The sequence below is a fragment of the Aethina tumida genome, chromosome 1 (assembly GCF_024364675.1).
Source record: "Aethina tumida isolate Nest 87 chromosome 1, icAetTumi1.1, whole genome shotgun sequence".
NCBI lineage: Eukaryota > Metazoa > Arthropoda > Insecta > Coleoptera > Nitidulidae > Aethina > Aethina tumida.
In genome coordinates this window covers 1,153,742-1,178,649 of record NC_065435.1, presented here as the reverse complement: position 1 = coordinate 1,178,649, position 24,908 = coordinate 1,153,742, and the positions used below count along the sequence as shown (strand labels likewise).

Here is a 24,908-nt window from a genome sequence, read left to right as displayed (position 1 = left end):
ATAGTCAATAATTATGTGAAATTTTATGTGGTCGTACTTAGAAATATTAAACGAATACGAAAAGGTGGAAAGTAAACTTTCTTCACGGACATTTTCGACAAAAAGTGAGTTGGGATTCCCAGAGGTAATTTACGTATCGGACAACCATCGTGATCTTTTATTAATCCCAATTCGGACCGAGAGCGTCGAGAGCGTCGAGAGCACGTCCGCTTTTCAAACTGGCCGCCAGGAGTTGCGCTCGATGTGCGGCACCGTTGCGCAGAAACGTCGCCTGCGTGGTGTTCTCGGAACCGCCGTTCTGGGGGTTTTCGTAATTCATCCAACACCATCTTGGAGAATATGTTGCTGGCATCCAATAACAAAGAATCGTGCATTTTGCGGTCCGAAATCCACGGAACCCGTCAAAATTGATTTGAACGAAAAGTGCGAGACTGATCGACGGAATCGTTAGTGCGTCGAAGTGTTTGGTAAACGTCAGGTTGTTTGAGATCGAGTTGCGAAACGACGGAGCGAAATATGGAGGCGCAACGTACGACGTTCACCGCATTCGGACGGGTTAAATTCGACGAGCACGCTTCCCGGAAAGCGAAACTAGTCATCGGCGATAGGAGATGTTGATGTTGGACGGATTCATGGGAGCCGTTCGCTGGAACACACCCACATATTTTTTGCGACTGGCCGACATTTAATTTTGTACACGGGCTAAAATGTCATACGCGTTCAACATTAAGCCGTCCAGCGGTTGGATCCACTCCGACAAATTGATCGAGAAACAGGGTGCCACGTATGCTGTCAGGGTGAGTTTTTATTTAAGTTTATTTTTAACCATTTCTAACGACACAACAGTTATCGATCATTTTGTATCTGTTAGTATATATTTATTGCATATTTGTGACGTTCACTTGACTCTAGAATGTTGTAGTTGTTCCACATCAACAATAAATCCTTATATTTTTGACTACCTGATGTTTATTTTACGTTTAAAGTCCTTTGTTTGTATTTGGATGTGGTCCAATATACGGGGTGTGTCACAACACATGACTCACCAAGTATATTTCCTCATTAAAACTAATTTAACTATTTATCTAGTACAAACCTCTTAGTTAGCCCCTTTTAAAATACAAGTTTACAAGTAAAATTCGAATAAGAAACCACCACAATGGGCATTGTTCATATGGAAAACATAAATAACCTAAAACTATTAATTGCGTCTTAAAATGTTCATTGTTTGGTCTTCTAAAACTTGATGTAGCTCTAATAATAACTAAAAAAACTAATGAATTCATGCTTTGACATTTGACATACAGTGGTGGCCAAATAAATGGCACACATTACTATTAATTGTTAATTAAGGAATGCATTTCTACATCATTCATTTAGTACATAAATCAAAATAATTTCTACTTAAATTATATCTGACACAAATTAAATGAGTAGTGTAGCTGCACACATTTTTATATATATATTTGTATATCACATAAACAAATTGTTAATGTTTTATTGGGTAGCCTTTGTTCGTTATAACCGCCTGTAAAAACAGCGAGGCATACATTCAACGAGATGTCGGCAAGGGACCTTTGAAATTAAATTCCACGTCTCTTCAATTAATAACCACAATTCATCTAAATTTGATGGTTTTTAGTGTTTTAATCGAGTCTTCATGTCCTTCCATAAGTTTTCAATTGGATTTTGCTTTGGCGAGGCGAGAACCACATATATGAATTTTTTAACCCATTTTAGATAACTTTGGATGTATGATTTGGATCAATATAATGCATAAAAGTTCATGTAATTGGTAAATTATTGTTGACAAATGTTTTTATTACATCTTTCATGATATTTCTTTACATGAAACGGTCCATTTTATCAATAATTTTCTGTAATGGTTCTGTATCATGTCAAATAAAGGAACCCCAAACCATAATGTTTCCTCCACTGTGTTTTATACTGTATCGAGGATCAAAACTATTAATTGAAAGACTATTTTATTAGACTTGACTCCAAAGTTCTCTTCACCAAAATTCTGAAGGATAATTAATATATTTTTATGTAAATTTTAGTCTTATTCAAATATTCTTTTTGATACCAATGATTTCATTACTGAAATACATCCTTGTAAGTTTTGTTCATTCAGTCAATGTCTGATTGTTCTACTAAACACTCTGATGTATGATTGTATGACTCAATTAATACATTTTTTATTCGCCTAGAAGACAAGAAAGGATTTTGTTTACTGATTCTTTCAATTTGCCTGTCTATAAAAGGAAGTATTAAAACATTTTCTTATAGTATCTTCAATTGAGTATGTTGTCTTATATTTGTTAGCATCTTAAGTTGTTAACTATGTCCATTAATCACAAGGATAATTAAATTCACAGGTTTTTTACTTTTTTGGTCTGAAAAAAGTATGAAATATCTTACAAATATTTATAAAAAATTAACAATAATTCAATATTTTGTGGCGTAACCTTTGACTCCTATCACTAGTTGGCATTTTTTAGGCATAGTTTCTGCAATGCGTCAACAGGAATTTGTTGCCACCGCTACTGTACGGTTTCAAGAAGTTCTTGATGAACATTTGGTGTTTTTTGTTCGGATGCAACGGTCTAATACTTCTCAGAGGTGCACAATAGGATTTAGATTAAAAATATTCCATACTTTTTTCCACCACTTGTGCGTTTAAAGTAATATCTGCGTCGTTTTTAAGATGTTAAAATATTGACATATTTGTTATACTTACTGTACAAAATTTGAATTAAATAATCCCTTTATAAAATATCTCACAATATTAAATTTTGAGCTATTTTTTTGACCATCACTGTATGTGAATAATAATAAATTTAGAAAGTAATATAAAAATATTTTATTGTTAACACAGTTCATTGTAATTTAAATAGAAAGTAGACAAAAAATAAATTATAATCAATATTTTTCATCAACTATTAAATATTTAATAATCTTAATTCATGTATCTGACATACTTATGATGTATTTGTGTAATAATAGATTATGTAAAAAATGTTAATTTTTAACATTGTTTAATAGAAATTAAATACGAAATAGCTAAAAATGTTTTGATTAATTATTATTCATATTAATATATATATATATATATATATATATATATATATATATATATATATATATATATATATAGTTAGTTAATAAATTTAATTCATTAATTAATTAATAATGGGTAACTAATTATTTTATTTTCTTAGTATTATACTAAATATATTGTTGTAAGTTGCAACTAAAAAATTCGAATATTTGTTACAGTACGTCGGCTGCCTGGAAGTGAAAGCTTCGATGAAGACACTAGGTTTCAAAACAAGATCAAGCGTAGCAAAGTAAGTAATTAATAACGAGCGTAACACGCGAAAACGCATACTTCACAAAACAAAATCATTGATTGTCCAGAGAATGCATCAATCGAGTGTGCGAAACCGCCGGTCTCAAAACCGCCGACAAGAAACGCAAATTGGAGAAGAAAGTGCTGAAAGCCATCGCCGACGTGCCCGACATGACCTACGCGGGCATGAACGTCAACTTGAAGATATCGAGTCTGAGTCTCACTTTAACGTCGCTGGAGACCAATCAAGTTATCGCCGACCACGAGATGCCCAAAATTTCGTTCGCATCCGGAGGCGACAGCGTAAGTTTTCATCATTTTCTTCTATTTAAGTTTTGTTTAATTTAATATTACCTTAACTTGAATACTCAAATATTTATTTTGAAAGATTAGATAAAAGCTGTTGTGGGGGAGATTTAAAGTAGCAGTAGATCAAATCTATTTACAATAAACTTGAGTAACGTCTGCTTGAAGATAAACTTACATTTGGAGGAAGTTATTCACTCAATTTATTTCATTACTCCCTTGGCACGATTCAATTGATTGGATACTTCAATCTTTATTTCAGTACTTCAGAGTGTGAAAGTAATTAAAAACTTGATGTGATGTAGGAGAGGTTTAAATTAGTAGTCAATCAAGTATACTAAATTTGAAAAACATTTGCTGAAAGATCTCCGTTAAAAATAAAATCGAATTTTGATGAAAACCTTTCATGGTTTAAAGGTATTCATTGTGCTAGTTTGTTTAATTTAATACTTAAAAATAATGGAAGAGTAGATAAAAATGTTTTATAGGACATATTGAAATGAATAGTGAGTCATTCATTGATTTACATTAAATTTCAGAGAGATCTGTTAAAGAGATCTGTCATATCAATAAACTAAAATTTTATTGGAGATCTTTCATTATTGTTTTTATACAATTTAAATAAGACATGTAAATAATCAAAGAGTTAATAAAGATGTGTTGTAAAAGAGGTTTTAATTAGTAGTGAATCAAATCTTTACATTAAATTTGGTAAACGTATTTTAGGAGAGGTTTATGCAATGACGGATCATGAATACTTCTGGCGGACCTGCTTTAAGATTTGTGTTACAATTGGCTTAAATTTTGGAAATATCTCTTGTAAAATTTGCCTTATGGACCAATTTTAGTTTCAATAAAGATCATTACATTATTGTTGTAAAAGAATTTAAAGATGTTTAATTTAATAATTATTTTAATAGAATACTTCAATTTTTAATTTGTTAAAGAATAAAGATGATGAAAGAATAAGATGTCTTACAGATTTTCCGTTTACTCTAGATTTGAGAAATATCTATTGAGATGCTGTTAACAATAAACTTAAGTTTTAAAAAAGATTTATTAAGAATTTTTACTTACTGTTGATGTTGATAGTATTTAAATATGTTTAACTTAATACTGCATTTTGAAAATTGTTACATAAGAACATTAAAATAACGAAATAATAAGTATGATATAAATAATAATAATAAAAAAATACAGAATGTTGTTGAGAGTTTCAAAGTAGTTGTGGATTAGCTCATTTGTACTAAATTTGAGAAGTGCCTACTGAAAGATCAGCTTTGAAAATAATCTCTTATTAATTTTTTCTGTTATTCTTTTGACACTCTTGAAAAATATTTAATTTAATACGCCATAACATGAAAATAGTGAAATAGATAAAGATGTGTTTATAATAGAGAATCATCAAGTATATTTAGATTAAATTTGACGTTTTAATTTAATACTTCAAAGTATGAGAATAAAGAAATAGTAGATAGACATGTAAGAGAGGTTCAAATTCAGCCTTTTTTTTAAATTTTTTAGATTTGAAAGATGCTGGATGTATCTTTGACTTAAATTTCGATGAGGTTCTTCCACAATTACTTAATACTTTTAATTGAAGAGCTCAATCTTTAGTTTGGTACTTGACGGCATGAAACTATATATAAAGATATGTTGTAAAGAGGTTCAAAGAAGTAGTGAATCAACTCCATTTACAGTAAATATGATATATAATATTTGAAATATATTATTATTCATTGATCTAATACTATTTATTTGAATATTTTCAGTACTAGTAATGTAATTAATAATCTTTAATTTATAATTTATTTTAATTGACTACTTCAGAGCATGAAAATAAAAACAAGATTAGATAAAGATGACTTATAGAAGAGGTTCAAAATAGTAATGGATGATCCAACTTCATTTAGACAAAACATGAGCAAAGACTGTAGAAAGATGTATTAACAATAAACTTAAATTCGATGAAGATCTTCTATTAAATTTTTTATTATTGTTTTGAAACTATTTATATAGTGATTTTTAATACTTCTTATCTTGTCCATACTTCAGTTAATTGCAAAATATGTTGAAAATTTCTAGACGTGGTCTGTTGCTACTTAAAGTTACATAATGTATATTTTAATTTATGATTAAAATTAAATTGTAAATGTTACACATTAAGTAATATTTAGTAATTTCTATTGTGTAGGACACATTGGACTTTGTAGCGTACATCGCGAAAGGGGCCAACGATTTACGAGCCTGCTACGTACTAGAATGCGGTGGCGGTTTGGCCAAAGATGTGATATCAACAATAGGACAAGCCTTTGAACTACGTTTCCAGCAGTTCAGCAGCAACAAAGTAGGCTTGATGTAAGTCGAGTGGTGTTTCTTTTTGTAAATTTATGTAAAATATGAAAACATGGCACATAAATTTGCATAACATGGCTTTGGTTGGCATTCAGCATGGAGTATAACCGTAAAACCAATTGGGAACATGGTGGTGTTTTTGCAGGAATGCCGTGTCGATGGGTCATCCGACGACTTCGTCAGGAGGCGACGCGGATAAAGACTATTACAACGATCTGCCCGGTAAAGTTCCTCCAGATGTGGGCCCGCCCCCGGTGCCGCCACTACCCACATCTGTGCCACCATTCACCACCCTCCCTCCCGTGCAAACCCCGAACCTCATCGACTTAAACTCGGACATATTGGCACACGATCCTCATCACGATTACGTCAACGACACCGTGGTGACGCCCCGGGATGTCTTCGATATGCGTAAGTATTACTAGTGTGTGGGGTTGTTCGAGATTCGTTTCAAATGCAACCGTTCGTTACAGAGCCGTTTACGCGTGGCTTCAACAACCGGCCAGTGGAAAACGACCACCTGTCGCAGCTCCAGAACGAAATATGGTTCCACGGCCCCATCAGCAGGGCGGAGGCTGAAAGGCTGCTAGTGAAGGACGGCGATTTTCTCGTCAGGGAATCGATGAACACTGCCGGACAGTTCGTACTTTCCGGCATGCAGGACAACAACAAGAAACATTTGCTGTTGATCGATCCCGAGGGAATTGTAAGTTTTTAGTCGAATTGAATTCGAACTTGTCCGTTATTGTTTGTCGTTGTTGTTTTAGGTGCGCACCAAAGACAAAAGGTTCAACAGTGTTAGTCATCTTATTCAGTATCACTACGAGAACGCTCTACCCATAATATCGGCGGAGAGTGCTCTTGTGCTTCGGAATAAAGTAGTAAGGTCTTCCTGAAATGGTGAATATATCTTATCCATTCTTTATTTTTATTTATTGAGCAAAGTGTTTCAATATGTAATTTTGGAATACTTTGTTATATAATTAACAAGCTTAGCAAGTGAACAAATTGTAAACATTCCATGATAACATAAACTTACAATAGTGTGATTACCCTGATTTATTTCATTGATTAGTGAATTAAAAGACATTTACATATTTAACTGTAATATAATCAGGTATTATGTTTTATGCCTAACACATGAATTTGATATTTAAAAGACAAAATGCAATATTAGGTTATAAATATAAATAGTAACTATTTCCATAGTTTAAAATAAAACATTTTATTACATATTCAAGAACATCGAAGGAAGAGATACCATCCTATTATTCAATTGAATTTTTAAATCCTCTTTATTAATTCTTAAAAAGCTATGGTATATTTTTATGATATATTGTAATAGAGTTTTTTTATTAACATACATCATAAAACAATATTTAATCTTTATTGTGGCATTACCTCGAATCAAATAGTTGTTATCTAATACTTTTTATACTTTAATTGAGTGAATCTTGAAAATTCACTTAATTTAAAATTTATCACAATGGTACTTAAAATATTTTGTACATACTTAACACTGAAATATATACTATATAACTTAAAAAAATAGATATAGAAAATAATGGTTGGTTATTCATCAATGCCATCCAATTATTTTAATTATTACTGTGTATCAAATACTATAGATAATGATACAATAGACTTTATATTTGAATCAAAATGACTTTTAAACTTCAGTTATTCCTTGATTGAGTATCATAGAAATAGGTGCACAAATCATAAATTTAATTTGAAAATTTTAATTCTTACTGTTAGTTCAAACCACAGAGAATGAAGCTAGGTGAATTATAATTTGAATTAAAATGAAATTGAATCTCTGATAATTTCTTGATCTGACCCAAATGTTTTAGAGAATTAGAATAAAAATGACATTGAATCTTTTATCTTGATCTGGCTTAAATATTATAATTATTACTCTCAAAGATGAATTAATTTGAGTCGAAGTGACTTTGAAACTGAAAAATTGATGTAATATTGGGTATTTTTATGACCAATTTGAATGTTCTCTTAACAATGCTTGAGCAATATGTGCTGCCTTATGAAAACTGTTCTTAACAGTGACAATTTAGTATTGAAATTTCTAGTCAAACGAATAATTTTTTAGATCAGATTCATGTGTTGTGGTGGTTGTAGTCATTGGAACGAATCAGGGCTTTGATAAAAGCTAAACTTGTTTAAAAACTGACTGAGATTTAAGTAATAATTACAATATTAGTGCCTATCCAAGTGCTTTTCTTGAATATACCGGCAAGAATTCATAGGATTATGTCTATAAGCATTGTAACAACATAAATAAATAATATTAAGGCCATGTTAGTCATTGAATTGTATTAAATATGTGTATGTATATATAATATTTTATTTATTCAAATTGATATATTTTAATATTAATTGTAAATTTTGCCAACGCACAAAATTATAATTTTTTCTATTTCAATAAATTAAAAACGGACCTGGATAAAAATATTTAAAGCACAAAAGCCTGTCTGAGTACAAAAAACTGGTTTATTTTCAATTTATTGGTATGGAAAAAGTCGGTTTTGCATGCATGTAAATATGATTAGAGCGATTTTCTGCAATGGAAAAAGTTCGCCGTTACTTTGAAAAAAAAATTGTGATTTATTGTGCCGAGATATGTATTATTTGCTTGAAATACAATGATATTTTCTAAAAAGTGTCGTTTGAAATGTTTCGTATTTTCGCGCGGAAACGGAAGTACGGCGCGTTCGTTCGTACGTACGTTTCGATTGGATCAGAAGTGACTTAGAGCGAATTCCGAGTCGTCTCCCGCATTGGCGACGGCGCGAACGAATGTCGGCCTTATGTTCGCGCGCTTTAGAGACGATAACGGCGTGGCGGTGACGTCATCGTCGATGTCACGTTACCGAAATCGTGGTGTAGTTGAACGCGCGGTCCTCGGCCAGTCCCCCCACCCCGCGCCGCTCTTCCGTAACGAGTCGTTCGCGCATTTTGACTACGCTGTCGATGTAGTACGAAAATCCAATATGGCTGCGGTCAACAGACGTATTCGATTAATGTGACAGTAATAACACCGACTTAACCCTAGTTTTCCGCCGATTCCTCGATTGTTAACCTACAAAGTGATCGTGCATTTGGTTTTGATTGAAAACCGTTTTTATTTGTCGACTTTTAATTGTACAATTCGCCGTAATATAGGTTTGCTTTCTGTGCGAGGGACAAAATGGCGTCGGTCCGTGCTGTTGTTTGAGAAGTGTGCTGGGAACCTTTAATTATTTATTATTATAAGACTTTGCGTCTGTAAAACAGTGATGACTGGATTAAGGGATGTTTTACGCGTATTTATAAAAATTTTCGTTCAATTATCACAGTAATTTACGCGAGAAATAGCCGTTTCAACGTGAAAAAGATGCCTGAGGTAAGTTTAGCCATTTATTTAACAGTTTTAGGGTTGTTTCTTCGTTTATGTCGTTCATTGGTTCATTTTCTGTGTTATTCAACTCCATCCTCAATGTGAATTCAAGGGCGTGGCTCCATTAAAACTAACATATGAAGAACTTTTTCTCTGCTTTATATTTGTTTACAAGTAATATTTTAGCAAAATAACCCCCTCAGAAGCCGTGTTCCACCGATTTTATTGTTCAGGAACGTTCTTTGGACTTTCCTTTATCTATTAAGGCCGGAATTTTCGATTTTTGAGATGGACCCTTTTTAGCAATTTTAAGCCAAAGTTTGCAGTTCCCGCTGATATAACCTCCCTAACCACAAAACTCCGATGTTTTTTCGTCTATTTCACCGTATTTTGTCCAGTTTTCATGCTTATTTTATCATTTCCACCTTCAGATGTAAAATGAACCTCTACACTTGATATTTTACCAGTTTTTTACAAATTAAGGGGTGTTTTTACTCCTTATGCACTTCCACATTATCCTCATCTTCAATCACAACTTTTTCATCCTTTTTACTTCATTTCCAGAATTAATAACTCAAATCCACTCACCTCATAGTCATAAACTTGTTAGTTTTTAGCAAATAAACCTTAACAAAGAAGTACCCCCTTTCGAACCTTGCCGTTTTTCTTTCAAAATTTGCGTTTTTTATGTAAAACAAATCGTTCCTCACATGCTTGTACCTTAAAAACCATGGTATTAATGAAAAACATTGAGTATTTTGGGGCAATTTTGGTATGTTTACATTAACATAACCTCAACCATATGGGGTAACTCAATAATAAATTATATAAAAAATAAATTTGTCACTGTTGCTGAACCTTAAATAAGATTTTTTGGTGTAATAATTGAAAATAATCTTATAAATTGATTCATTAAAATGTATTTTTTAGGGGGTAGTTCATTATTTTTATGATTTATGTTGTTTTTTCTGTAAATTTATATTTGGGGTAGAACAATATGAGTTGGGCTAATTAAGGTATGTGGCTGGAATAATAAAATATTTCAAATATCTTTAATTAATCAAGTATTTATAGTATTTTTTGTTATTATTATTGCTTTTTTTATATAATTTAACGTACTTGGGTAATATGTTTTCTATTACAAATTCTTGTATAAAATAATAAAAAAGGGGACAAGAAATTTTTTGGATGTTGTAATTTCACCGTTATAATTAGTACTTTTTATTTATTTTTGAGTAATTTTGTACAAGGATGACACAAAAATATTCAGCACATAAGATACTTTTATTGAAAAATTTCAGTATTTTTCTATTAAAATGATTTATGTGCCTTAATCTGTAACTGATTTGTAAATTTATACAAAAATAACTTAACAAATGCCCAAGTAAATGGAATCAAAATTAGATTAAAACATTTTTATAGGTAATCATGTTAATTGCCTGTATACCTAAAGGTATTTCTCTGGTGACTGTGCTGTATCATAGTGATTTTAGACAAAAGTTAGCTTCAACAATCTTCTATTGAGTTGGAAACAGGGGTTAAACATATTCGTATACTTTCAGACTGGCGAGATGTCAGATTCAGATAATTCTGGTTCTGGATCTGATAATGAAAGCAAAAGTGACTCCTCGTCAAATAATTCAGGATCAGAAAGGTAAGAACAACAATTGATTTTTTAATTTAGTGTATGTTACTTATACATGTTAAACAAATGAGCAATTAAGGTAAGTAAATATTTTTCTTAATAAATGGGGGGCAACAATTAATCGGAAATATTATGGTTTTTAAAGCCCATATAATATTTTTATTGGTTCATATATTTCTTATATATATATATATATATATATATATATATATATAGCATTAGTATTTTGGTAAGAGTAATATTTTATTTATAGAAATGATTTGTTTAAATTCATTTTTTATATAGATATATTTAGTAAGTAATTAATTTTTTATATAGATAACAATTGATGATTATTTAAAATAAAAAAATGTATTTATAAATTGTTTTCATATGGAATATATTTTTTCCAAAAACTACAGACAATTGTTTAATTATTTACTGTGCTATAGTATATTTAATAAATGAAAATGTGTGAAAATACTTTATTACGTAGTCAAATATTTCATTTTATATATTTAGATATGTAGAAAAAATAGTTTCGTTGTACATATTTATAACAGTAACATGAAATCTTTCTTAATTAATAATTTTAAACCTAAAGTTGATTAAGCATAAGTAAGTTATTTATATAAACACGATAAATTATTTAGTACTTTTTAAATGGTCTTTACATATTTCAAGAAGTTTTATACCAGTCATTAACATTCTCATGTGAAATATATTTTTTTTTTCAAAAAGTACAGACAATTGTTCAATTATTATTAACTATGCAATAGTTAAATAGAAACAAAATTTAGAAATATATTTAATTTTCCTTTTGTATATTTACTAAATAACTGTGTGGAAATATTACATTACATAATCAAATATTTAATTTTATATATTTAGATATATAAAAAAATAGTTTCGTTATATATATTTATAAACATACAAAATCTTTCCTGTTTATTAATTTTAAACATAATCTTGATTATTTAAATATATTTAAGTTTTTTTATAAATATGATAAATCATTTAGTACGTTTTAAAATCCTTTACACTTTCCTTCCACTTTGTTTGATTATTAATATTTTTAAAAAATTTAGAAATATGTTTAATTTCCATTTTATATTTTTAATATATTATTGGTCGTTAATATTATAAAATTAAGTATTTGATTTTATACATTCAGATGTGTAGAATAAATAGTTTCATTATGTACTATAAAATTAATTAATAATTTTAAACTTAGATTTGGTCATTTAAAATATATTTTTTATATGTATGATAAATCATTTAATTCTATTTAAATTTCTCTTTACATTAGTTTCAAACAATTGTTTAAGAATTAACTATAAAATAGTTAAATAAATTATTGTGTGGAAATATTTCGTTATATTATTAAAGATTTTGATAAGCAGAAAAAAACTGTATTCTTAGAAATAACATAAAAACTTAATAAATAATTTTAAACATACATAATTGGCTACTTGAAATATCATTTTAAAAATTCTTATGTAAATATAATAAATCTTTTAGTGCTTTCTAAACTGTTATTTAAATATTTTCCAAACAATTATTTAATTATTAATATTTTTATATGGAGCATTTTTTACTTAAAAATGTATAGACAAATGTTTAATTAATACAAATCATTTGGTTCTTTAAATAAGTTTCAAACTATTGCTTTGTTATTAATATTTTCATATGAAATGTATTTTTCCAAGAAGTACAAACAATTGTTCAAATTCCCTTTTATAATTTTAATAAATTATTTAGTGGAAATATTTCATTACATTATTAAATATTTGATAAGCATAAAAAATAATTTAAATATATATTTTTAAAAATAACAAGAAAACTTAATCTTAAGAAATAATTTTAAACATAGATAATTGGTTATTAAATGTTCTTATGTAAATATAATAAATAAATCTTTTAATACTGAACTGCTATTTACATATTTTTTTTTAAGTTTCAAACTGTTGTTTGATTATTAATTAAATAAATAATCTACAAACGCAATTTTAGAAGAAACATGATTCATTTCTCTTTTAAATTTTTAATTTATTGTGCTACTATTGATCATTAAATATTGGATTATACATATTTAAACAGAAAAAATAATTTGTATCTAAAATATAACTTTCATATGATTGTTTAAAATTCATTTAAACATTGTTTTTTCATTGTTATCTATTCTACAATGTAATTCCAATTTTTTGTTGCACAAAACATTAAATCTATCAATTAAAAGGGGCATAATTTTTAAGATTAAAGGAAATATAAGCTGACATTCAAATGTATAGTTAAACTTAAGAAGTGTATATATCTATACTTTTTTTGTAGCAATTCATTATTCCAATAAATATTTATTACATTTTTACTTATTTTTCAGAATTATATAAAAAGTAAAGAAATTTATTAGTAATATGTAAATTAATATATACTTTATATGTATATCCAGCACAAATTTACACGATCCGTGAACTAACAAAAACAAATTTATCTAACAAATTAATAAACCGTTAAGAATATACAAAATTTTGACCTTCACATAATGGTTTTACTTCGTATTTGAGTAGTAGGGAGATAAGATTATAATAATATGATAAATAACTCGTTTTAAAATGAGGTATACTATATAATGTTTTAAATAAAACCAATGTCGTTACTCTTTATAAATTATTTATTTCACATGCTACTATATCCAATAAAAAAAAATGTTTAAACCGGGATTATCGGAGATAACTCTCATTTAATTCGCACGTATGTCCCGACAGTGGGTCGTCGTCTTCCTCGAGCGGTTCAGAAAGCGGCGGCGACAACAATTCTGACAACGAGCAGTCGGAGAAGGAGGAAGAGAACAGCTACGTCCAAAATGAGACGATGATCGTGACGACCACCACACCCGCCGCAACATCCGACTACAATAACAGTCCCGAAACGAACGACCAAGATATCGGGGACTATGATGCTTCCTCTCCCGAGCCGAAGAGAAAACGGTCCAGTTCGTCAAAAGATGTAGGTCAAATTCCACACCAACTGAGAAATGCGACTCCTATGTCTGATTATTTTTTCAGTGGGACGAGAATCCGGACCTTTACAGTATCAGGAGGTCCGGTAGGTCGCGCAAAGAGCCAGAAAGGTTGCAGGCGAAAGACAGGACCAGTGGCAAAAGGGGAAGGTAAGAATCACACCTCGTTCTTTATTACAGCAGTCAATTTTAATGTTTGCTTAATATTCAGTTTAGTTCGTGGTATAACTATTGTTGTCAAGTTGCCTAAAGTTCTGATTAATTGTTTATTCTTAACAGGAAATTTATTTAATATTTATAAACAAGATTATAATATTAATTACGGTATGTGTAAATATCGACGATTATTTATCACTGTAACCATAATATTGTTTATAAATTATTGGCCTAACGTTTAAATATGTATAACAAACAATACTACGAAATAATCTCTGATAGTTTTTGTTTTTATAATTTTATAGAGGTAAAAGGGTTTTTTTGATTGAAAGCTTCTGGATATCAAATTAATCCTAGTTATACTTATTTCAGCTGGTTCCCGAATCTCAAGTTTGTCCCCCTTGTCCCCCCATTTTGCTTCAGATTCGATCAGAATTGAGGCGTCCCTTAATTATTTCGAACAACAATGTGAAAGAACGAACTGAAACAAGATTTCAAGATAAATTAATAAAGAACCCGGTAGTCATAATGTTCTAATTGTGTCATTTACAATCGGATAAAGATGGTGGTATATGTTTTATAGCGATGAATGGCGATACAACGATGGCAGTTCATCAGAATCCGAGGAAGAGGACGTGGAGAAGCCACCGCCGAGCAAAAGATTCGGTTCGAAGAGGGTGGTGCCCAAGAAGCCGCCTCCGAAACGTAAGACGCGTTACAGCTCGGATGAGTCTAGCGCCGATTCGGACGGCAACAAAAGGACGGTGTCCAGGCGTGCAGCTGCAACTGTCAGCTACAAGGAGGACAGTGAAGATAAGACGGATTCGGAGGACTTGCTGGAGGTGGACAACACCGAGCCCATCGAAATGGTACCTGAGGAGAAATCGGAAACGATTGAAAAGATTTTGAGTATGCGCAGGGGCAAGAAAGGTGTTACGGGTAATATAACTACTTGTTATTACGTGGAGGAGAACGGAGATCCGAATGAGGGGTGTGACCCCAACGACAGGGACAGTACTGAAGATCAGTACCTCATTAAGTGGAAGGATTGGGCTCACATCCACAACACGTGGGAGTCTGATCAGTCGCTAAAGGAACAAAAGGTGAAGGGCTTGAAAAAGCTAGAAAACTACATTAAAAAGGAGGTCGAGATCAATCAGTGGAGACGCTATGCCACACCCGAAGACGTGGAGTACTACGAGTGTCAACTAGAATTAAGTCAGGAGCTGCTAAAAAGTTTCAACAATGTTGAACGAATTATTGCCAAATTTAACAAGCCAGACAACGGCATCGACTACTTTATTAAGTGGGAAAGTTTACCTTACGCCGAGTCTACGTGGGAGGATTCCGCTTTGATACAAAGAAAATGGCCTGATAAAATCAGCGAGTTCAATCAAAGAGAGAGTTCAACGAAAACACCCACTAAACACTGTAAAGTTTTGAGACATCGGCCCAAGTTCCACGAAGTTAAGGAGCAACCCAGTTACATGACCGGAAAGGATAATGTAAGTATTTCGTTTTAAAATTAATGAAAGATTACTAATTTCGATTTACAGATGTTGGTACTCAGAGACTATCAAATCCACGGCTTAAATTGGATGATCCACAGTTGGACGAAAGAAAACTCGGTCATTCTAGCTGATGAAATGGGATTGGGTAAAACTATTCAGACCATATGCTTCATCAACTATCTGTTCCATTCCCAACAACTGTATGGACCATTCCTCTGCGTAGTGCCATTGTCGACAATGACATCGTGGCAACGTGAGTTCGCGCAGTGGGCTCCGGATCTTAACATTGTCACCTACCTTGGCGACGTACAATCCAGAGACACTGTAAGTATTTTTATCTTCTAAAGAAAGTGTCCTTTCTAACTAACTTTCAATTCTAATCCAGATACGACAGTACGAATGGAGTTACGAGGGATCAAAAAGACTGAAGTTCAACGCTATTCTGACGACCTATGAGATCGTCTTAAAAGACAAGGCTTTCCTCGGCAGCATAAGTTGGGCAGTTTTACTCGTGGACGAGGCACACAGGCTGAAGAACGACGACTCACTCTTGTACAAGGCTCTGATGGAGTTTGACACAAATCACAGGTTGCTAATTACGGGTACGCCACTCCAGAACAGTCTAAAGGAGTTGTGGGCTCTGCTCCACTTTATCATGCCTTCCAAATTTACATCTTGGGAAGAGTTCGAAAAGGAACACGAATGTGCCGCCACTAAAGGCTACGGAAAGCTGCACAAACAGTTAGAACCATTTATTTTGCGAAGAGTAAAGAAGGATGTGGAAAAATCTCTACCTGCCAAAGTGGAACAAATTCTTCGAGTGGAAATGACCTCAATCCAAAAGCAATATTACAAATGGATCCTGACCAAGAACTACAACGCATTGCGGAAAGGGGTGAAAGGGTCAACGAACACGTTCTTGAACATCGTGATTGAGCTGAAGAAGTGCTGCAATCATGCTCTGTTAACCAAACCCACCGAATACGAACACATGAATTCGCAGCAAGACCACTTGCAAACACTTCTGCGTGGCTCAGGGAAGTTAGTGCTTTTAGACAAACTTTTAATCCGTTTAAAAGAAACCGGTCATCGCGTATTGATATTCTCTCAGATGGTTCGCATGTTGGACATCCTAAGTGAATATTTGCAGCTGAGACATTTTCCTTTCCAACGTTTGGACGGTGGCATTAAAGGTGAAATGCGTCGTCAAGCGTTGGATCATTTTAACGCTGAAGGATCTCAAGACTTTTGTTTCCTTTTATCCACACGTGCCGGTGGTTTGGGTATCAATTTGGCCACCGCCGATACAGTGATCATCTTCGACTCCGACTGGAATCCTCAGAACGATCTTCAAGCTCAGGCCAGAGCCCACAGAATAGGACAAAAGAACCAAGTCAACATTTATAGATTAGTAACCGCCAGGTCTGTGGAGGAAGAAATCGTCGAACGTGCCAAACAAAAGATGGTTCTCGATCATTTGGTCATTCAACGGATGGACACCACCGGTAGAACGGTACTGGATAAGAAAGGCGGTTCCACTCAAAATCCCTTCAACAAGGAAGATCTCACCGCCATCTTGAAATTCGGTGCCGAGGAATTGTTCAAAGATGAAGACGTTGACGAGGAACCAAACGTAAGTCCCACCATTAAATTTTATGTTCCTCTAATATAATAAAAATATATTTCCAGTGTGATATCGATGAAATCCTTCGGAGAGCTGAGACAAGGGACGAGGCTCCAACAATGGCGGGCGACGAACTGCTGTCAGCCTTCAAAGTGGCCAGCTTCGCCGCCTTCGATGAAGACACCGAACCATCACCAGTCACCACAAACCAAAACGACGACGAAAGCAAAGACTGGGATGAAATCATCCCGGAGAATATGAGAAAGAAAGTCGAGGAAGAAGAAAAATCAAAAGAAATGGAAGACTTGTATCTGCCGCCACGTAGCAGGAAGACCCTGCAGCAAATCAATAACTCAGAAAGCGATGGCGAAGAAGGCAAAGGCCGCAAACGTAGAAAGAAAGACGCAAATGAATCTGGTGACTCGAACGATTCCGGCGAGGAAAGTGACGAGGAGCGTCCCAGGAAACGTGGTCGACCTCCTGCCAATAATCGGGAGAAGATCAAGAACTTCACGGATGCAGAGGTAAACAACCATATTTACTTTGTAACAAATTACTGAATTAATACTTTTTTAGATTCGTCGGTTCGTAAAGAGTTACAAAAAATTCAGTGCGCCTCTGAAGCGTCTTGAAGCAGTGGCTTGTGACGCGGAGTTGCAGGAGAAGCCTTTGGCTGAACTCAGAAAGCTCGGCGAGATGTTGCACGAGAGATGCAGGGCGTATCTGAGTGAACAAACCAAGGAAAACAACGAAACAAACGGGGAAACTTCTGGCGGCAAAGGCAAGAAGCGATTGAGGGGTCCTTCTTTCAAGCTTGGAGGCGTTTCTGTTAACGCCAAAACTATGATGGCTTGTGAAGAAGAACTTGCACCCCTTGATGAAGTGCTGCCGTCAGATGCACATGAGAGGAGTAGGTGGGTTTTAGAGGCCAGGACAAAACCTGCCCACTTCGATGTTGACTGGGACAGCGTGGAGGATTCCAAATTGCTTCAAGGCATTTACATATACGGAATGGGGTCTTGGGAGCAAATAAAACTTGATCCCTCATTGGGAATAGGTGATAAAATACTTTTGAATGAAGACAAGAAACCTCAGGCCAAACAGCTACAATCGAGATCGGAGTATTTGCTGAAGATCCTACGTAAACAGTTGGATCAAAAGAAGGGCGTGTCGAAACCAAAAAGACAAAGGAAAGTTAAGGAGACCAAAGCGCTGACTAAGGAAATCATTGAGAACGATGATATTAGTTCCAATGACGAATCTACCTCGCAAAGTACCTTGCAATCCGTAGCCACATCTTCATCCAAAAAACCTGCAAAGACACCAAAGAGAGAAAACAAAGAACAACGCGAGGACCACAAAGACAAGGATGAAGACACGAGCTTGGCGAAGCACGACAAGAAGGCCAAGAAGCGTGAAAAGAAAGAAAAGAAGAAACGGGCGGCCGGTCCTATGCATTTCACAGCCAACAATGAGCCGCGTGCTTTGGACGTACTAGGCGACTTAGATCCTGCAGTCTTCAACGAATGCAAGGAGAAAATGAGGCCGGTGAAAAAGGCTTTGAAGGCATTAGACAACCCAGACCAGTCTCTTCCTGAAAACGAACAAGTTGCCAACACGACTGCGTGTCTGATCCAAATCGGCGAACAAATCAACACTTGCCTGGAGGCTTACACTTCGGAATCCGAAAAGAAAGCCTGGAAATCGTGAGTGACACGAAAGGTAGTTTGCTTGGGGATTATTATTAAATGTTTTTTGTTTGCAGGAATCTGTGGTATTTCGTGTCAAAGTTTACCGAGTTCGATGACAAACAGCTGAAGAAGATGTACAAAGGTGCCGTCAAACAGATGCAGAGAAAAGAGGTTTGTTGCTTTATTATTATTACTGAGAAGTATGTGACTGACAATTTCTGTTGTTCAGGATGGGGCAAGCACAAGTAAAGAAAAGAACAAAGAAGATAAAGAACACAAAAGAAAGCATGAAAGCGATGATGACAGAGAAGAAAAGAGTTCAAAGAAACATCACTCAGACAAGTACGTATTAAATATTACCAGTTTGGCAAAATATCATTTTATTTTTATTTTCAGAAAAGACAGGAGAGATAAAGAAAAAGACAAGGACAAGGAGAAGGAACGAAAAAAGGATAGGGAGGTCGAAGCTGAAGAACCCGATTACCATTCGTACAGGCACAGAAAGCCGAGTGGTTCACAAAAACCTCAACAGTTTCGCGACCAACCTCAATATCAAGACCGGGACAAACAGTGGTACAGAGGACAAGATTATCCTCGCCAAGCTTCCAGCGGTTACCACAGGAACGACCGGGACTACCAACGCTCCGATAAAAGGTAAACCATTAAAACTTAAATCAAAAGTTGATGTTAACGTAATTTTTCGTTCAGATCTCCTGACATGAAAGGTGATTGGCGGAACTATCAAAGGGGCAGAGAACCGATGCCGATGGGCGGTCGGCCCATGTACTACGCAGGTGGCGGCTATCTGCAGAACGCACCGGCCATGTACCCACCGGAACAGTTCCCCAGAGACCGGTTCTCGCCCGGAGATTGGCGTCCCCCAGAGAGGGACTACCGTCGCGAGGAGTACCGCCGACAACAATAAATTTTGGTTTTACATGTTAGACAAAGGAAATTGGTTTATGCCGCTTGGTGATCCGGCTCCGAATGTAATGGCTATAACGTGATATTAGACTTGGAAGTGTGGCCATATTGTGATGTTAATTTTGCCCGGCCGGACACTGCAAGACATTCAGTACATTTCGGGGGATCACCGGCGTGACGTAAACGCAATAGATTACTTAAATTATTCGATTTCTTGAATAACGTACATGTTTAAATGTACGTTTGATTTTTTTGTATATTGTTCTTTATTTTTAATTCGTTGTGAGAAGTTGTTGAGAATGTTTTTATTTAAATAAAGTATTTCGTTTATTTCTCGATGATTTTTCAGATGAATGCATTTTTTTTTTGATTACCAATTATTTTATAAATATGATGTACATTTTTATGTGTAAAGGTGGCTGTGTTAAATTGTAATGAAGAGCTGGCCTACCAACAACTGTAATTATATTCTTTGTGTACATACATAGATAAATATGTTTTGATATTAATATCGACTATTATTTTTGCCAGTCACTAATTTATTTTGTACTTTATAATACATATATCATCTTAAAAATTTTTATGACATTTTTTCTAGTAGATTTGCTTCCTTCTCCCTTAATTTACAATACAAACAAGTTACAATTTTCACTATTTTTGTAATTTAAAAAATCTGACGGTCTTAGACCACTAAAAAAATTATTGTACAAATGACTGAACATTAGTAAACATAAAACAAATTTAGTATATAGGGTATGAAAATAGACACAAATTAAATGTGTTATTTCTAAATTGATTCTTGTTTTTGAAATAAATATACATATAATTTTTTATGATGCTTTTCTTGTGCCTTTCCTGATATTAAATTACTTCTGAAACAACCGACTTTTTTTACTATTTTAATTACATTTTACAATTTCATTATTAATTATAAAACCAGTATTAACAGGAAATTTTAATCACTTTAATTGTGATACTTGTAGACCATAAATTGCCCACACAATTTTAAAGAAGAATTTAATTACTTTACCGAAACAACAAAAAATTCGGTTAATAGTGAAAACTTTTTTCGTTTCGATCGATAAGTTAATAAAGTTTAATTTCAAGGACTTAGTGTTATGAATAGCTTCCATTGTCCCACATATTGGTGGAGAAGCTTACGAATCCCATTTATCTATATGCATTCCAAAACTTTTCATTTTATTGATTGGACCTAGAAACTGAACTAATTTAGAACCATGTACCGCCTGATACGACAAAATATAACCGAAAAGATTCAAAACCCAACACTCAGTTTATCACCGTCGGTATCTGTAATTATAAAGTTCGGCTCAACAAGTTTAACTAAATTGTAAATTTCAAATAAATTAAACAGTGATTAAACCAACAGGAAATGAGTGAATACAACAGTAGTGAGGTATTTTTATTCCAATTAAAATAGATAAAAGAACATAGATTTAATTGAATATCATGATTCTTATTACACTTAGCTATTATTATTATTATTATTACTATTATATGTTATGTGTTACATATGCTAGCAAAACAATTTTATTATATTTTAGTTTCAATTTTAAAATTACAGTGGTGGCCAGAGAAATAAGACACATATTTATTTATTGTTAATTAGGAAACGCACCCCTCTAATTACATGCAATCAAAATATATTATATTTTATTGAAAATAATTATGCTATATTATTTCTACATTTATTAATTTTTTTGTCTAAATCAAAATAATTTCTACTTAAATTAAGTCTTAAACAAAATAGATACTCAATGTGCTTGCTCATAGAAATATTTACAAAATATATATTTATTAAATAATTTATACATAATTTAAAAAATGTTAATACTTTGTTGGGTACCCTTTGTATCATTTCTTCAAAATATATAAGTAAATTGTTGTTTATATATTTATATATACATAAAACAGACTAAAGGGGTGTATGTCATAAGAATTGAAGCATCCCCATAGTATAATTGAACTGCTACCATGTTTCACTGCAGGAATAACAAACTTTTTGTGTATTTTTGTCCCTGTAGGATGTTTAACATAAGCAGAACCATCATTTTTTTATAAATGCTAAAAGCTAGTCATCCTCAATGTGATCCTGTGAATATTATCCCGAACAAGTCAAAACTGGACACATTTTTTGTAGAAACCAGGCTTTTTCTTGTAAATATGGGGTCAAACGAACCCCTACCCATTAACCTTCTTCTCACAGTCCTTGAACTAATTTCAGAAAGTTCTATTTCCTATACTTTGGCTTTAATTTCAGTTGACGATAAGATTGGATTGTTTTTTTGACATTCGAATTACCCAGTCATCGATTTTTTTAATGTCTCAACTAACAGCTACACTTCGCCAGTTCCTTTAATTTTCTAATAATACGGGAAAAGATTAACTTTTTTAGCCGAAACTCTTTGACATCTCTTCTTATTTCTATTGATTTTGGTCACGTTGAATTATTATTTTTTGTACACGTTCATTTCGACCAATAATTAAATAAGTTTTAATAAGAAAAGAAGATAAATTTGAATCAAATCCATTTATCCTCCAAAATTTTGTGCCATTGCTCTGGCCACCACTGTAATTATTTAAGGGATTAATAATCTCACACCAAAATCAACTAAAACGCAAAGGTACAAAGCGAACTTTAAACATAAATTAAATTTTATAGATTCCGTTGATCCAGCAAAAATGCAATTAAACAATTAATTGAGCATTTCGCGTGCATGTAGAGGAATTGTTGTTGCAAAAAAAAAGAGCTACGCCCGAACTGTTTTGTTATAAAAGTATTCGTTTATTAGAAAGCACGCCAGAGTCCTTTGTGTGTGTTTTGCTTGTCGCCTTCGTTTTCAATAAGGACTTGTATGCGGAGAAAGAAGACGCCTAACCACCCCTCCGCCCTTATTTGGCGTCGCGGCGGCTACAATCCAACCCGGTTTAAACCCTCACACCGACGGACCTCGAATACCACTTTAACGAAATACATCGCAGGTAAGATATACATTTATTACCTACCCCCTTTAGTTTTTGCTGCCGTTTCGTTTCGAACAGCAATTTGATTGCAATCAGGAGATCGTGGCGGACAAACACACAAATTGTCTGAACCGTAAATCTACAAATGACTCAATTGTGCCTAAAAATAATCAAATCAAATCTATTAAGCGTGGCCACGCATGGTGTGTCAACTAATCAATTAAAACAATAAAACGTACATTAGGCACGTGTCAATTCAGCTTTTTAGCCGAAATTAACCTTATCAACTGGGATTTAGGTTTTTTAACGCAATGTACAACCACCGGTTATTAAATACGCTGGCCTCTGTTTATTATGGATCAGTCAAGTCAACAAAATATCGACCCCAGCATTCTATTTTATTCACAGCCACGAACTCCACCAATGCGCTATTTTCAGTTAATCCATATCAATTAATTCAATTTCGTTCAGTGATTTGTTTGATTTGCTTTTTTCTTATTTGTTTTTGTGATGTGATTTTCCTGTCTAGGTTTGGTGCACAGGCGTCACAAAACTTTGAAGCTCGATCAGGTTTTGAAGACTGTACAAGAGGTTTGGAAATCGCCGTACGTTCCAAGGTAATACATTTATTATACATAATTTTTCTCTACTTGAATTATTTAAAATTTAATTATAATAAATTAAAATCGAAGCACGTGTTCAGTAAATAACAAGTTGTCATATCGGTGTAGTCAATAAAATGTGATTTTGATTAATAAATTTTGTTTAGTTATTGGATATAAAATAAGATTAGGAGATATTTTTGGACACACACACATAAAACGAGCCGAAAACGGTCCAGACATTTTACATAAAAATGAATCTGATTAATCCGGCTAAACAAGGAAAACGAGAAAAAAGACGGAATTGCGGCTCGGAGACAAAATCATGGATATAAAACTGCCTGATAACGATATAGGGAATGTGGAGGAAGGCCAGATCAAACGAGATGAGACATAAAATAAATTAGAAACAAAAACTTCATCAGTAAAGTTCCATGTAATCTCGCCAGAAGTTTTCAGACGCAGTAACAATTTAATAAAACTAATTTTTAAATTGACTTACACGATAAACGTGCAGTAATTCGAGTCGACATCAATATACATAAATAGAATTGTCTGTATTAGGCACAAATGCAATTGAAACAAACAGATATTCGATTTATTTTTAATCGTCCGTTGTTTGGGGGGCAAAAATAGCACTTGCATTTGCACTTTCATATTTCCATGCGTTTATTATCAACACTCCGTTCCAATAACACCATTGTTTTAGTTTTATTTATCTCTTTAAATATGCATGGATATCTCAATCCCATTAAAAAGGAAAGTCAACTCGAGAATAAATTTGTCTCAGTGGTCAGAGCTTATATTTCATTTGTAAATCGATACTCCGTTAATATTTTATTGAGTTAGTATTACAGCTATTGTATAATATAATATACAGTGGTGGCCAGAGAAATAGCACAAAGTATGAAGGTATTTCATAAATTTGTTTCATTCAACATTTGACCATATTAATATTTTATACGTTTTTTTGTCATACATCTTGACGATGATGGGCATTATTTAGTTGGATTTGGTTGGTCAAAGAAATAGCATATTTAACAATACTCTTAATAGTAAGAAGAATTAGTATAATTTATAATTATTTTATTGAATAATCTACTTCCAATGGGGAGAAATAAACAATAAACTCCAGAGAAGGGGCGAATAATTATTAACGTGAAAAATTATTGTCTAAATATTAAGATGCTCTCAAAAAATGGTTGCAATGTTATTAAACAACACACTCAACATTGAAAAGACAGTAAGAAAACAATTCCTTTTAAAGACAGACAAATGGCAGGAATCACTAAACGAAATCCTTTCTTGTCTTTAAGGCAAATAAAAAATGAATTAATTGAGTCACACAATATAATAACTTGCAAG

At 33.0% G+C, this 24,908-nt stretch overlaps 2 protein-coding genes across 2 annotated transcripts; both read left to right on the top strand.

The window, feature by feature from the left end:
• The first annotated feature begins 281 nt into the window (after positions 1-281).
• LOC109601124 (SHC-transforming protein 1) lies at positions 282-8,690 on the top strand. The gene is made up of 7 exons (XM_049961873.1): positions 282-797; positions 3,280-3,350; positions 3,421-3,655; positions 5,853-6,016; positions 6,159-6,424; positions 6,487-6,719; positions 6,781-8,690. Exons 1-7 carry the CDS (start codon positions 708-710, stop codon positions 6,907-6,909), a joined length of 1,188 nt encoding a protein of 395 aa, XP_049817830.1. The 5' UTR covers positions 282-707; the 3' UTR covers positions 6,910-8,690.
• Positions 8,691-8,793: 103 nt separating this feature from the next.
• Positions 8,794-20,787, top strand: LOC109601116 (chromodomain-helicase-DNA-binding protein 1). Its single transcript, XM_020017337.2, has 13 exons — positions 8,794-9,413; positions 10,970-11,061; positions 13,797-14,037; positions 14,097-14,200; positions 14,790-15,711; positions 15,763-16,041; positions 16,103-17,350; positions 17,407-17,865; positions 17,918-19,047; positions 19,107-19,203; positions 19,262-19,374; positions 19,429-19,686; positions 19,741-20,787. Exons 1-13 carry the CDS (start codon positions 9,405-9,407, stop codon positions 19,955-19,957), a joined length of 5,169 nt encoding a protein of 1,722 aa, XP_019872896.1. The 5' UTR covers positions 8,794-9,404; the 3' UTR covers positions 19,958-20,787.
• The last annotated feature ends 4,121 nt before the right edge of the window (positions 20,788-24,908 follow it).

What these genes read in the sequence shown, in the direction of transcription:
- LOC109601116 (XM_020017337.2), top strand. An exon ending in AGAACTTCACGGATGCAGAG is followed by an intron (nt 17,866 to 17,917) that starts GTAAACAACCAT and finishes ATACTTTTTTAG; the next exon opens with ATTCGTCGGTTCGTAAAGAG. An exon ending in AAGAAACATCACTCAGACAA is followed by an intron (nt 19,375 to 19,428) that starts GTACGTATTAAA and finishes TTTTATTTTCAG; the next exon opens with AAAAGACAGGAGAGATAAAG.
- LOC109601124 (XM_049961873.1), top strand. Translation starts at nt 708, where the DNA reads ATGTCATACGCGTTCAACATTAAGCCGTCCAGCGGTTGGATCCACTCC. An exon ending in GTGCCACGTATGCTGTCAGG is followed by an intron (nt 798 to 3,279) that starts GTGAGTTTTTAT and finishes TATTTGTTACAG; the next exon opens with TACGTCGGCTGCCTGGAAGT. An exon ending in CCGGGATGTCTTCGATATGC is followed by an intron (nt 6,425 to 6,486) that starts GTAAGTATTACT and finishes CGTTCGTTACAG; the next exon opens with AGCCGTTTACGCGTGGCTTC.